Below are 14,299 nucleotides of genomic sequence, written 5' to 3' on the forward strand. Positions count from 1 at the left end.
TCTGCTATGGCTAAGACTCCCTTATTTCTCAGTATTTACCAGAACACTGTCAAAGCAGTAACACATTAACTTTAATGCACGCTGCTGTAAACCCAAAATACTAATGCAACACTTCTAATTTGTGTTTATTTATAAATACATTTTATACTGGCAGCACTAACAAGTGCTAACGAATGAATTACCACAGTCCTCGTCCTGAACACCGTCTGAAACTTTGCATGTGTGCTGGGTAATTAAATTCACTGAGTGAGCAGAGGAACACAAGAAACAATATTTGAACAAATTAAAGTAGAAAAAAAATCTGCATCTTAAAATGGAAAAGATTCCACAGTATTTTCACATTTAGGTAATCACATTAGGAAAAACACGGAAGTGTTGCTATTAAAGGGGAATGAGTTATTTTCTGTATGCAGCCTATTATGATGGCTTATTGAAACACTGTTCCAGATGCATTTTTTCACCTCTTCGATCTGAATAAAAGATTGACACTATTTACTCTGATATTATTGTCTCAGGCACAGATCAAGCCCACCTTCCAATCAAATCTTTTTGCTTATGAGGGGCATCCAATGAGGAGAAAGATGGCTTAAAAGGGAGGTTTTTCAGACGGATGATGAACTGAGGGGTTGCACTGATATTATTGATATTAACAAGGATTGTTCTGCCAATCATGCAAAGCTACTGTAACAGAGCCAAAGGACAAAGGCATGAACTGGAAATAAATGGGTCCCCTTTAATGTTAAAAATGGCCAGCATGAACAGAGTATTCATTCTTTTTATATCTGTGTGTGTCCTTTCTCACATGTCAACAAGTCTCCTGTTTAAAGTGTTTCAGCAACATCGTCATTTAAATGCAAATTATATTCTAAATTGTTTAAAATTATCTATTAATTAAGAAGCAAGTCATTGCTTTTGTGGTGTATAATGTTTGGCCCAATGTGAAGAGCCACTTCAGAATGTGCTCTCACCTGTAAATACTAACTGCAATTATAACTCCCTCTCTAACACAGGGAATACATCTCTGGGCTTTACAGAGATAATTCATTTTAAACATAAAACACATTGTTTACGCTTCATTTACTCAATGTCAAGCTTTTTTTTGAGGATTTATGGACATCTTTAATTCACAATAGCTGCAGCGAATGCAGCCTTTCTTCCTTTCTCAACACTTAAACCCTTTTGCCTCCCCACTGTGCTTAGAGGCACAGGCTCTTTCATCACAGTCAACCTCTCACATCACTTTGTAGACATCCTGACAACACCACCGGGAGGGAAACAAACAGCATGACATCTTTCAAAACATCTTTCTCTGCCTTCGTCACATCAAAGTGCACCGACCCCCAAATCTGAAAATGGATCAGTCACAAGTGGGAGAGATGTTCACCTAATATAGAACCAGAACAAGGACCGAAGCCGCTGGCACTCGGGATAAGAGCTGAATCTTCAAGGTCTGAAATTCTTCAAAAATCCATAAACAGAAGTGAAAAAGTGCACCTCTGCTCATGCACAGAACAAACAATCACAGCTTTGTGCACATGGGAACACGCATGAAGTTGTATTTTGGCTGACGGTACTTCCTGTGAGCCATCCTAAAGTAGAAATGTCATTTATACAAGATAGAGGACATTTCATTTAAGAAGTCTATATAAACAAAGTTTAGCAGAACTGATGGCAACTAGCTTATGTTGTCTTTTTTTTATTGGATATTCCTGCGTCATTCATGCCTAAGCTACGAGGCAGATTAATGCAGGCTCTGATTATTTCTCCTTCATGTTTACACTTCCTGTTACTCGATATAAAAACTGATGGTCCCGTTTCAGTTTTTTATGGTTTGATTAATGACTCCCCCCAAAAGTATTCTTGTAGGATTTTCATTTATTTATTTTATCTCTGGTTGCCACAGGTTACCTTTTCTTCATGTTTTCCTGTTCCTGGCTCCTTCACAGTTACCTTTCCACTGAGACCATTTCTGATCATGTAGTCTCGAATCCTCCATTTACCTAATGTCCTCAGTATTTTTAAGGACACACTGCACACCATGCCAGACACCAGCCCAGTGTGAGGTTTAAGCCGCAGCTGCTCTAAAACAGCAGTATTGGTCATTAAAATCCTTTTTGACATATTTCTGTAATGGTTAGTCCACCACTATGTGCAAGTTCTTTCATCTAAATCAGGGGTGCCCAATCCCAGTCCTCGAGAGCTACCGTCCTGCAGCTTTTAGATGGATCCTTGTTCCGACACACCTGAATCAAATGAATGGCTTGTTATCAGGCATTTGCCAAACTTGATGGCATGCTGAAGAGGCAATCAAACCATTTGATTCAGCTGTGTTGGAGTAGGGATGCATCTAAAAGCTGCAGGACAGTAGCTCTCGAGGACTGGGATTGGGCACCCCTGATCTAAATGATGTGTTTCATGTTAGAATATAGTTACTGTAATTATCCATTCATTTTTCAATGTAATTTTTTACCAAAAAACAGAAAAAAAATAGTGAAGTATATTATGATCTTTATAAGATGCCAAATTACAGCTAAATACTTGATTAACCCTTTCATGCACAGCGGTCACTACAGTGGACACAGCTATTCAGAGGCTGTTTCCTTGTGTTGGTGTCAGTGTTGATGGTAAACTTGCACATAAACCACTACACTGGACACTGATGTGTCACTCCATACACACCAGTGTCCACCGCAGTGAAAACGGGTAAAAGACTCTTTGAAAAGTTCATGTTTAAAAAAATCAAATCTATTTTCATGCCCAAAGATGAATAAAAACAGAGTGAGGTTGTCATAATTCATGCATCAAAGGGTTAAATAACCATAAAGTCCAGTGTGCCAGTTGTTATCTGCCTTAAAAAATAATAACATCATTTTTTTGTTTTAAACTTTGACAGATTTGACAGACATTAAAAAACAAAAACAAATAAAAAGCATGATTTAAAATGGAAAAAAAATGTAAGTTTTGAAATTTAAGCTTAAAAGTAAAACAGTGCAGATTTGGTGCTTTATTCAAATGCAGCTGAGAACAGGTGAGTCTTCAACCTGGATTTAAATAAACTGAGTGTTTCAGCTGATCTGAGGCTTTCTGGGAGTTTGTTCCAGATATATGGAGCATAAAAGCTGAATGCAGCTTCTCCGTGTCTGGTTCTGACTCTGGGAACTGATAAAAAACCGGATCCAGATGACCTGAGGGATCTGGAAGGTTCATACTGGGTCAGGAGGTCACTGATGTATTTTGGTCCTAAACCATTCAGAGCTTTATAGACCAGCATCAGAACTTTAAAGTCTATCCTCTGACGGACAGGCAGCCAGTGTAAAGACCTCAGAGCTGGACTGATGTGGTCCACTTTTTTGGTCTTAGTGAGGACTCGAGCAGCAGAGTTCTGAATGAGCTGTAGTTGTCTGACTGATTTTTTAGGTAGACCTGTAAAGATGCTGTTACAGTAATCAAGCCTACTAAAGATGAATGCATGGACTAGTTTTTACAGGTCCTGTTGAGACATCAGATCTTTTATCCTTGAAATATTCTTGAGGTGATAGTAAGCTGATTTTGTTATTGTCTTAATGTGTTTTTCTAAGTTTAGGTCTGCATCCATCACTACACCCAAATTTCTCGCCTGGTTTGTGGTTTTTAGGTGTATAGATTGAAGTTCTCTGGTGACCTGTAATCGTTTTTCTTTGGCTCCAAAGTCTATTACTTCAGTTTTGTTTTTGTTGGAGAAAATTGTGGCACAACCAGTCATTAATTTCCTCAATGCATTTACCAAGAGCCTGTACAGGGCCTCGTCTCCTGGTGACATTGTGATATATATTTGTGTGTCATCTGCATAGCTGTGATAGTTTATTGTTAGTTTATGTGATATGTAAAACAAACAACGCTGACTCATCCTTTGAGTTTAGTAACTTTTGTATGCTTGAATGATTTATAATGAAGTGTTAAGTGGCTTCCTCTGACCCTGGTCCAGTACAAGAACTAATGATGAGAGTATCAAAAGGCTGTTTAATCATCCTTTTGTTTCTAAAACTTGGAAAAGGTCCCACCTGAATTATTTCCAAAGTACTTTTGTTGTTACTTTGACTCTGGTTTCTTCAGGCTACAGGTGTGTTGTAAGCATATTATTTTATGCATCAGACAATAATACATTTGATAAATAATGAATCTTTAGATTAAACCACGTGGAGTTTTTGAGTTTAGGACTCCACAGGTTTCATTTCTGTCAAGTAAAATACTGTCAGGGGACCGAGCTGCAGGCTAAAGCCACAAACTCTCAGAAACAGTCCACCAATGTTGAATTTGCTATCAAATATTTGGCGTCCAGATTGATGGCAGCAACTGTTATCGTGCATGATCGGAGGAGACCTCACAGAGAGGACAACTTGGACTTATTTCTGCCTTCAGCTAAACACCGGGTCTGAAACTGGAGGCAAATTTAAATAAAAATATAAATAAATAAAAATCAGCTGACTTTTTGCAGAACTAAACAGCTCTGCAAACAGTTGAATTAACTCCCACTTAGATTGAAATGGGCTTTTAAAAAGTTCCACTTGACTTTGTCACTAAAAGCAGGCAGGCCATGTGTGCCTGTTATAAAATACTTTTTCTTGCAGTAATACATGGCTCGGGATGCACAGCATGAAACAGCACGGAGCGGCAGACCCAATGAAATCTGAAAAGTGACACAGTGTGAATAACACCCTGGATGGTGAAAGTACTGGAGCAAAGTTATTTTCTTTCCAGATGAACAGTCGCTGCTGGACAGCATCAGGATTTCATCTTCACAGTTACTCAAAACAGAAAATATATACACCTATGACTTAAATGGATGGAAACAACAAACAGATGTTAGCTTTTATGTGGAGATCAAGAAAATGCAAATATATTTTTAAAAATCCATTTGTGATTGAATCCATTTTCATAATTTTACAGCCACTCTGTCAGCGTAATATTCATAAATATAACACATTTAAAATGAAGATAAGACTAAAACTCGGGATGGGACTTGTAAGATATGAATGCTGTTATTAGGTCTGATTCTTTATCGATTGCCTCACTATTTCCAGATTCATGTTTCATTATCTGAGTCTCAACAGAAAGAAAGAAAAGCCTTCATTGTTGCTGCTTCTCTGACACGAGTTTGATGCCATTTTTATGCAAATATCAGAAAATAACATGCCAGCATTGATAAAAGGAGTTGATAAGCTTGGAGGTACACGAGTTTGCAGAACTGGAACATTTGGAGCAGTTTCTTGTTTCCTCCCTCTATGACTGAGAAGTTTAGTTTCACGATCTAGTGTTTCCGAGCCTAAAGGCAGGAACATGTTTCTTATTTCATTTTTTCCCCCAAAATCATGGGACTGTGCTCCATGATGCTGTCCCTGCAGGTGAGACTGAGGTATCTGGGGTTGTCCTGTGACAGTGTGAATGTGTGCTCCAGCAGACAGCAGGAGAAACGCAGGACAGCGGCACCATTTTTGCTTAACACTACAACACAAATTTGTCCACTCAATTCAAACTGAAGTTGAGAGACTGCTGATTACACAGGAAATAGTGGGACTTCCACAGAGAGTCTAAAACAACCAGACTGATTGGTCAGAAGTGCTCGACAGGATGATCTCGAACAGAAACCAGCAAATTCAAATTCAGTGAGATTTTTGATTGCATAGCATCACTTCCAGAACTGGCTGATGTCCTTGCTACTGTACTGTGTTTTGAATAAATGCCACTTTCACTGACCTGTTGCTCTTTTTATTGACATTCAACTTTGGTTCTTGTGTCCACACATCCTCTGGAGGAAGCTTGTGTCATGCTTTTTTACAGAATCGTATTATTTTGCTCGTGGCCGTAGGCAAAGGTGTGATGTTGACTGCCATACAAATCTACAGTTCTGCCTTCATACTCTGTCTTTACCACAGGGGTACGGTGCTACTCTACTCTACTCTACTCTAATATGTGAAGACCTTGAAATACTAGATCTCCTTCACTAGGTGCAGCAACCTTCCCGGCCCCGAGTGGGCACTCTACCTGCTTCCAGCTGATGGCTGAATGATGCAGAGGTCCTCCACCCAGCCTAGAAGATTATTGCCTACATGCTGTAGCTGTTTACTGACGCGCCCCCTGCAGTCTCCCATGTGTGCTTCTCATGCTGTAGGTTTTTTTGTTTGTTTTTTTAAATCTTAGGTGTTTTTGTTGTACTGCTCCACTGACACTCATTTTTTGTTCCAGCACATTTTCCATGAAACCAGCATTGAATCTACACATATCATCATCCACATCAGGCTACATACTGTTGGGTCATTGGAAGCCTGCAAGCCAGCATGCTTGCATTTGTTACTTACTGCCATGACTAAGCTCTGCATACACAAATACCTACTCAAACTGCCACAAATCCTGTACCATGAAAATGCATTAAGAACCATGGCCTCAGACTTGAAAGTGCTAAATTTCAAATCCTAGGATCCTTCCACTTAGAGGTCAATGAAACCAAGATAAGCAGGTCATCTGCTAAAAGCTAGCATAGATAGATGCCCTTCAACCTGCAACTTCTGTCCATGAAAGCTATGAAGAGAACTGATGACAGAGAGCAGCTTTGGCTCCAACAACGAGTGTTTGGACAGCTGTAGCCTGTTTGGTCACTGCAGTGTAGTTTTTCATAGATGGTTATGGCAGACACTTTTAAGTTGCGCCACCTTATGATGACAAATTTACCCTAGTTGGACCTGACATGACTAGTAGATGTGAAAAATAACAGTGGAGGTTATTCTGTCTTAGCCAGAGGATTATTTTAAAATCTGTATCTGCTTCTTATTTATTAATAACTGTGTTTCTGCTCACGGTGGGTAAACAGACAAGGAAAAGGGTGGAAATTACATCGAAAGAGAAGTAAAGAAATGGGAGAACACACTGTAAACCAGACTAACTGAAGAGCTGTTATTGACCATAGCAATGAACACGTGGCTCTTTAACTGCATCAGAGCAATAATAATATTCAACTGTAGCACGAACAGAAGAGGCAAAATAGCACTAAACTACAGTAAAGACAAGCTAGCATAAAAACTACGTGTGGTTCACATCACACAGCAAATACCATCACAAGCTTCTGTCAGGAACTAGCTGTTTTAAATGATTATTTTATCTTATTTTTTATTTTGCTTTACTGCTAACAGCTGGAAAAACGTGATAAAATCTACATGTCGACTCACCTGAGGCACTAATGGTGTGAAGGGGCTTCTAAAAATGTGTTTTTTTAAACAACACTCAGACTACAAGGAATTTATTCACCATTTATATTGAAAGAGTTTAGGTGTATCTTGTTGAAAAAAATCTAAATTTTAAAAACTGCTTTAATTTCAAGTATATCAGTTCCTACAAAAACTGATTTAAACAAACATTTAAGAATATAAATGTTCTGAGCCCATAATCTGGTATGAGAGCCCCAGCAGACCAGTGATCAGGAGCCCAACACCAGTCAGAACCCCAAACCTTCACTGGAGTCACAGAGGACCTGAACTTACATGATACACACAGATCGGCACTCCTGCCCTCCCACTGTGATCATTTGTGTTCTGGTTTGTGTTTCCTTTTCTCTCTTTTATGTTCTTGTTGAGGACACAGAGCTCAGTGTTGTGTGTCCACACAGCAGTGCAGATCAGTGTCAAGCATTTACCTGCGAGTTGACGGTCTGGCCCATGGGAATACGGGAACACTCCAGTGCATACTGCTTCACACAAAAGTAACAGCCCTGGTGGAATGACACAAAGACCACAAAGTTGCTCAACAACAGAGTAAAATCATCCATAAGACTGCACACTGCATACAGGTGATGTTTTTCAGGACAGCTGAAGGCTTGTATGTGAAAAAAATAAAAAAATCTATCCTCACCATCACAACAAACAATATGTCGAAAGGTCAAAATGCTTCACTTGTAACTAAGCATGAGGAAACGGCAAAAACAAACACATAATGCCAGGATATCAGACCACACACACAGCGTGGGGTCAAACGCACAGCGCTGCGACAACAACATCACAACAGTAATTACACATTCCTCCCACTCTCATTAATAGGTTTTGGCAAACACTGTGGCTTATTTCACTCGTCTCAGACCAGTTGTGTTATGTCTCGTTATATGTTAAGTGTGGGACACAGTAAACAAAAAGGTTGCCATAACAACCTGGGAGGAAGACCTTAGCTGAACACGACTGAAGGCCTAAAGAAAGATGCTAGTGTGGAAAGTGTGGGAAACATGAGTTACTCAGTTTGACCCACGATGCAGGCTGATACTGATTCACTCTGAGTGTTTGCAATGGGAGCACTGCTGACACGGAGATACTGACCACAGCTGAGCACTGACCATTAGATGTGTCCACTGTTAAAAAAAGCTCATCTTCAGGTACAAATGCTTTACTGGGAATGCTCGAGAGCACTCTGGCAGCACAGCGTTTCATTGTCTGAGACACTTTGGATCCTATGATACAGAATATCCACAGGAGTAAAGTAAGTACCTGACACCAACTGCCTGCTGTAGACCCACTGCAAACAAAATGTTCCTCCAAGCATTCTTTTCCTTTCACTATTGTAAGAGTTTGGGGCTTTAAGCAGGTCATTACTGCTGAGTGCTACCAGTAGGATGTGGCTGTTGGTCAGTGCAGTGTGTCGTGCTCTCCTTCGCAGTAATTTGACAGCAAGGTGAAAAGTGACACCAAGCTCAGCGTTTTTATCTGAAGTTGAACACTTTTCAACTTGCTCAGCACCTCTTCTCTTCTCACTGCTGCCTTTTTTAGCATCGTGCAACACTGCAGCAGAGGGAACCAACAGGACCAGAAACAAAGTGTTAGAAATGCTGAGAACCGCGTTCAGTCGCTCTGCTCCTTTAATCCAACTACGACCAGATTTCTCCAGGATGAACTTTGGAAACGATCCCATCAGCTTCACATGGACCTCGTCTGAACAGCTAGTTAGCCGCTGATCGCTGTGATCCATCATCCCTTTAAATATTTAACCATCACATTAGATTTTAATCATCATCTAAACTAAACTGTTCATACTCTGCTTCCATACAACGCCTGTCTCAAAGAACTGAAAGAATCATACTACTATGATTAGTGAGGACAGCGCTTCTCACCTGAAAAGCCAGTTCCATCAACACGATCCCTCCTGGCAGCGCCCTCTGCAGGTGATACGCGGTGGTACCAGCCGCTGCAGTCTGAAGGTCACAACAGTCACACAACAGTTTGTAATTGTAGCATTTTTTCATTGTTTAATCTCTACATTAAGATTTTAAATGCGCACCACCTTTATGTGTAGTATAGTACTACTACAGCACCCTCATCAATACTAATATTATAATGGTATATATTCTTTATTGTAACAAAATATTGTTTCTAAAGCAACGACAGCACAGTCGCACAAACTGTTGTTCCCGCTGTGTGGACTGACTGCTGTGCAGGTTTGGAAAGGAAAGGGAAGGACTGATATAAAAGTGAGGACTGTCATCTCAGCCTAATGGGATTTAGGTCTTATTTATGCACATATGAGCCACTGTGGTGGTGGGGGGGGGGGGGTCAGCACCAAACGTAGCTGTGCTACAGAGCTCCTCAAAGCTGACGAACATTATTATTGTGTTTATGGCTTTTAAGTGAGTGGCTGCTCTTGCTTCCCACAGGTTTGAAGCCATCTGCCCGTCTCTCCGGTGTTTCACAGAAGGCTCATCCAAACCTTTGTACAGATGTCCATGAGGTTCATGCTGCCCCAGTGGAGCCAACGTGCTTGTTGCAAGAAGCATGCGATGTCACAGTAGGCACACCTTCACTTGCTTTTGACGTAAGACAAGCATTATGTTTTTGTTTGATAAAGCACACCAGTGTTAGATTAGATCATTATACAGTCAGATGTTCCTGCTGTGGATTAGCTCAGACATAAATAAAGCAAATAAACTTTCATGACCTGATGTTGTGATATCACTCAGAAGGAGACATTTAAATGTCTTAATTTCTAATCTAAAAGCAAAGTTTTCTTTTAGCATCTCTGTAAATCTCCAGACATGGAGGGAGGCAACGAGTCAATAAATATGCAAAAGAGTCCAAAGCTCTGTAATGTGTTGGATTTTAAATTTTAAACTTCTGACTGATGCAGTGAGTGAAGGTCAGGTTGATCTTTTCACAGACGAGTGTGGCTGCAAAGCCAACAAACCATGCAGGTAACAAGGCTTTCTAACTGCAGCATGTGAAACGTCCAGTGCATAAGTGCAATTCAGACCTCAGCTTTGTAAATAAGAGACAGATGATCAGCGTGTGGCTTATATTTATATTGTAAAATCTGTCACTGTGAATCTTTTTCATTTCTCTTTTTACGTAGCTGGCTGTAGCTTTCATGTTCAAATAGCAATGACATAAAAGGTGACATCATTAAAAGCTGGGACAGAACGGGATCCGGATTTTCCGCCTGCTATCGCAGGATCACAAGTGATGAAAATGAATTTTGTGATTTCTCACTGTAGCCTGTTTCAGGATGCAGCGCCTTTGTACAGGTGTGCGAGCGTGTTAGTAAAAGAGCCGTTTTGTGTCACTTTTGGCACACGTTGTCTCACCCAGCAGGTAAACAGGTTTATATTTGCCCAATAAGACGTTACTGTGTCTGATTATGTGCAGCTGCTGGTGCCTAAATAGTGTGATTATTTACAATAAATACACACAATGAAAGGACAATATTTAAACCCAACATTGTGACTGTGTCACATTTTGTTTCCTACTTTAAAACCAGTGAATCAGACTGATGTTCCTGTAAATCGAGGAGAGCGTTCATATTTGTTAGGTGCTGAAGTTGTGCCACAGAGGAACTTTTTACACGCCATAACTCATTAAAGTTAGCAGCAATGAAAAGGTTACCACTGCCTGAATACAAACAAAACAGTTTGTTGACCCCCCTGAAGCAGCGCTGCAGTCTTTTTCCATTATTGCATCATTACACACATTTTTTACACCGTCTTTGGGAACTCGCATCTGTTTTTTAAAAATACAGAAAGATCTAAAATTGTAACCTTCTCAGCGTGCATGAGGTCTGACCCCAAAAACTAAGTCTTCCTTGAGTTTGCCTCACCACAGCTCAAACCATGACTGTGGCAGCTCTTCAGTCAAATCTGATAAAAAAAATGCTTTAAGAGTTTAAATCAGACGTAGCAGAAAATACACGTCTCTGGAGATGCTGGAGACTTTAGTTTGTTTTACTGACACATTAGAAATTCATTGGGCCCGTTTTCCCATAGCACAGTCTGACTTTATCCCCAAGTTTTGTGTTTGGAGAATAAAAGAGCATTTTCGAGGTGAACACTAACCTTAGGGCTGTCCTCGCTCTTCTGCTTCACATAAGAAAAAGACATCCTGCCTTCTGATGACATAGAGTTCAACATGGCAGCACGAGCACGGGCGATGCTGCAGGACACGGGGGTGGGGGTGGAGTGGGGGACAGGGGTCAGTAAAGATCTGGTTAAACTATAAAAAAAGCCAACAAAGGCTTATAGAGTGCCAGCAGCAAATATCCAAGCAGGAAGACACAATTCAGTGCGAGTCACACACAGACTGAGAAAGTGACAGCAGGCAGGACGCTCAGGCTTCTTCCCTCAGACATCAGACACGGGGCAGCACTGATGGAGGTCAAAGGTCAGAGGAGAATCAAAACATTTATGATTAGATGACTAATAGACAAGTATGACACACGACTGAGTGCGAGAGAAGACTAGAGGACGGGTGGGGATGGGTAGAAAATTAATGATTCCTGATTTTCTTACATTTTACACACTAAAGGGAGAGAAAAAACAAACACCCGTTTACTAATTAAATAGTTTATGAAACTTGTTTATTCTTATCTATTAAACATAAATATGGACTCACACATGAGAGAAAACATTTATTTTAACTGCTACCATTAGACATGCCCCAGTTTAAATGGGGGCATTAAAGAGAAATCTCTAAGAATAAGCAGCCCAGATTCAACGTAAAGTTCTGATTAACACGTCCGAACTCATGGAGGGGGATACACAGGTGCTGAAAGGGTTGTTGAGGGCGCATTAGAAGGTTGGAAACAACAGCTGAAAAGCACACATTCACATTCAACACACCTGCGAGCTGGAGACGGAGGCCGGACCTGCACCAAAATGAAGCCCATGCTCTGCAGGTATTGGACATACTGCTGAAGGAAGGTGCTGGAAATTTCAAGCAGCCAGGGCTCTTCCTTCAGTCGGCCGGGCAGCATGTCAGCCGAGTCTGTGCTGTAGCTCCGGTCCCGACCTGATGCCGTGGAATCACTGGAGCGATGCCTTTTCTGACACACACAATTTCAGAAGAATTTATAGTACAGTGCACATCGCCTGAATACATACCAAAGAAATGACAGTAACCATGTTTGAATACAAAATTCTAAAAGAGGACTGAAAATCACAATTTTCATTTTGAGCCTGATGAAAAAAAAGTAGCCATACGTCTGAGCCCTGCTGTGGAAGAATAATCCAGATCAATCCACCATTAATGGGAAAAAAGCATTTGAACTTTAATGAAGGCCTTTTTAACTTGAAAAGAGCGACATGTGCAGAGCTAGAACACACAGGCAGAAAGACAGGCTTCACAGGGGGCTGCTGTCAGCTCTGACAGGAAGCAGGAGCACAGCACCGCGGCTCAGATGTGGAAATACAAGTCACAAAGGCAAACTGATCCACATCCCAAAATCTTTCTGAAGCCTGTTGACCACAAAAAAGTGCTCCATACATACAATATGTTACTGTACTGAAAATGACCAAAGTTACTCAGATTGTGATATTTTTCAGATGAAAGAAGCTGGAATCCTACAAAACTTCCTCCTGAGCTTTGAAAGGAACTTCCAGGGAATAAATTTACAACACTAACATAAAACATGCTGGAGTGCTGTGTACATCAATACTTCTTTCACAACAGAACATAGAAAACATATCAAATGTTGAGACATTTTACTCTTTCATGAAAAACTATTTCTCGTTTTGCAGAACAAAGTCATTGTTGAGGAAGTCGGGTGTCCACACCACCCTCCTCATCTGTCAGGATGACAACAACACGAGGCTGATGGGGTAAACCAGCCGGAGGAACATTTTGCAGCTAACTGGGTTCATTTCAAACAGGTGAGTAAGATGTAGAGAGGCACAGAAGATGGGCCGAAGGTGATCTTCAACTAAGCAAAAGCTCATTTAAAATGAACTGAGGCAAAATGGAAAACTGTTTGAAATTCTTGTTCCTCTGGACTAACGAGGAGAGGGACCATCTGGCTAGTTATCAGTGATCAGTTCAGAAGGCTGCTGGAACTGGTGGCTTGCACTTCTGCAAAGGTACCATAAATGCTGAAAAGTATATACAGGTTTCGAGCAACACATGCACCCAAGCAAACACTTAGTATGCTGAACTGAAGTGTCTGCAGACCTTTCGTCAACTGAAAACATTTGGTGGATAATGAAACAGGATGTACAGCTCAGCAGCTAGAACGCTACATCGAACAAAACTAAGACTGCATACAAGAACACTGCACAGTGTTATATGCAGATGATACTGTCGTTTTTAAAGACTTAAGGAAATCTAGTCACACACTCTGGGGCCAGACTGAGATATTTTAGGAAACATCAGGCTCTGAAATAAATTCATCTAAAACCTTCATTGTGTTGTTAAATAACACTAAAAAGGCTTTAAATACTTACAATTAACTAACTTCATTAGTCACCATCTATTCCCTCTTTGACCGTAATAGAAAAACTAGTCTTCTGGAAAGGGGTTGATATCTAAACTATATCACTTATTAGCAGACGAGTCCTCTGAGTCTTCTGTAAAAACACTGCAGAGAGGACTTACATGACAATATTCCCAGGAAGCGTGGAGGAAGGCGGCAATGTTCATTCAAAAACACATTAAACGCATGTTTTAGACTACTGCAAAAATAATTGGTTGACATGAACCTATGGAGCACCAGAGCCGTCTAATAAACACAAAAAAGCTTCATTTATGCTTTTAATGTGGAAATAATTGGCAGTGTGTTCGAATAAATGCATTCTGGGAAGAAGTAAGAGTTTGCATTCAGGACCTCGTCTCAGTAAAAATATCTTCTGGCCCTTAAAGGTTTATATCCAACTAAATGACAAATTCACAGGACTTCCTTAGCTATCACGAAAGGGTTAACCGCTCACTCTTTTAGAGTATTTGAGGCCTTTTCATAGGTTATATAGAAAGAACAAATTGGATCTCAACGTTGGAGATACTTGATATGAATAGCCTTTTGTGATATCCAAATGATG

General features: G+C 40.4%; 1 protein-coding gene across 11 annotated transcripts in view; it reads right to left on the reverse strand.

Annotated features, from left to right (window-relative positions):
- The window catches only part of szt2 (SZT2 subunit of KICSTOR complex), a 109,833-nt gene that overhangs the window by 11,389 nt on the left and 84,145 nt on the right, over positions 1-14,299 (reverse strand). For all 11 annotated transcript variants that reach the window (XM_063495964.1, XM_063495967.1, XM_063495960.1 and 8 more), the window contains 4 exons: positions 12,113-12,315; positions 11,330-11,426; positions 9,122-9,202; positions 7,664-7,738 (listed from right to left, as the gene is read on the reverse strand). In XM_063495964.1, the coding sequence (XP_063352034.1) occupies positions 7,664-7,738; positions 9,122-9,202; positions 11,330-11,426; positions 12,113-12,315 (456 nt within the window). The remainder of the gene's footprint in view (positions 1-7,663; positions 7,739-9,121; positions 9,203-11,329; positions 11,427-12,112; positions 12,316-14,299) is intronic.

This window comes from Pelmatolapia mariae, linkage group LG15 (assembly GCF_036321145.2).
Source record: "Pelmatolapia mariae isolate MD_Pm_ZW linkage group LG15, Pm_UMD_F_2, whole genome shotgun sequence".
Lineage (NCBI taxonomy): Eukaryota > Metazoa > Chordata > Actinopteri > Cichliformes > Cichlidae > Pelmatolapia > Pelmatolapia mariae.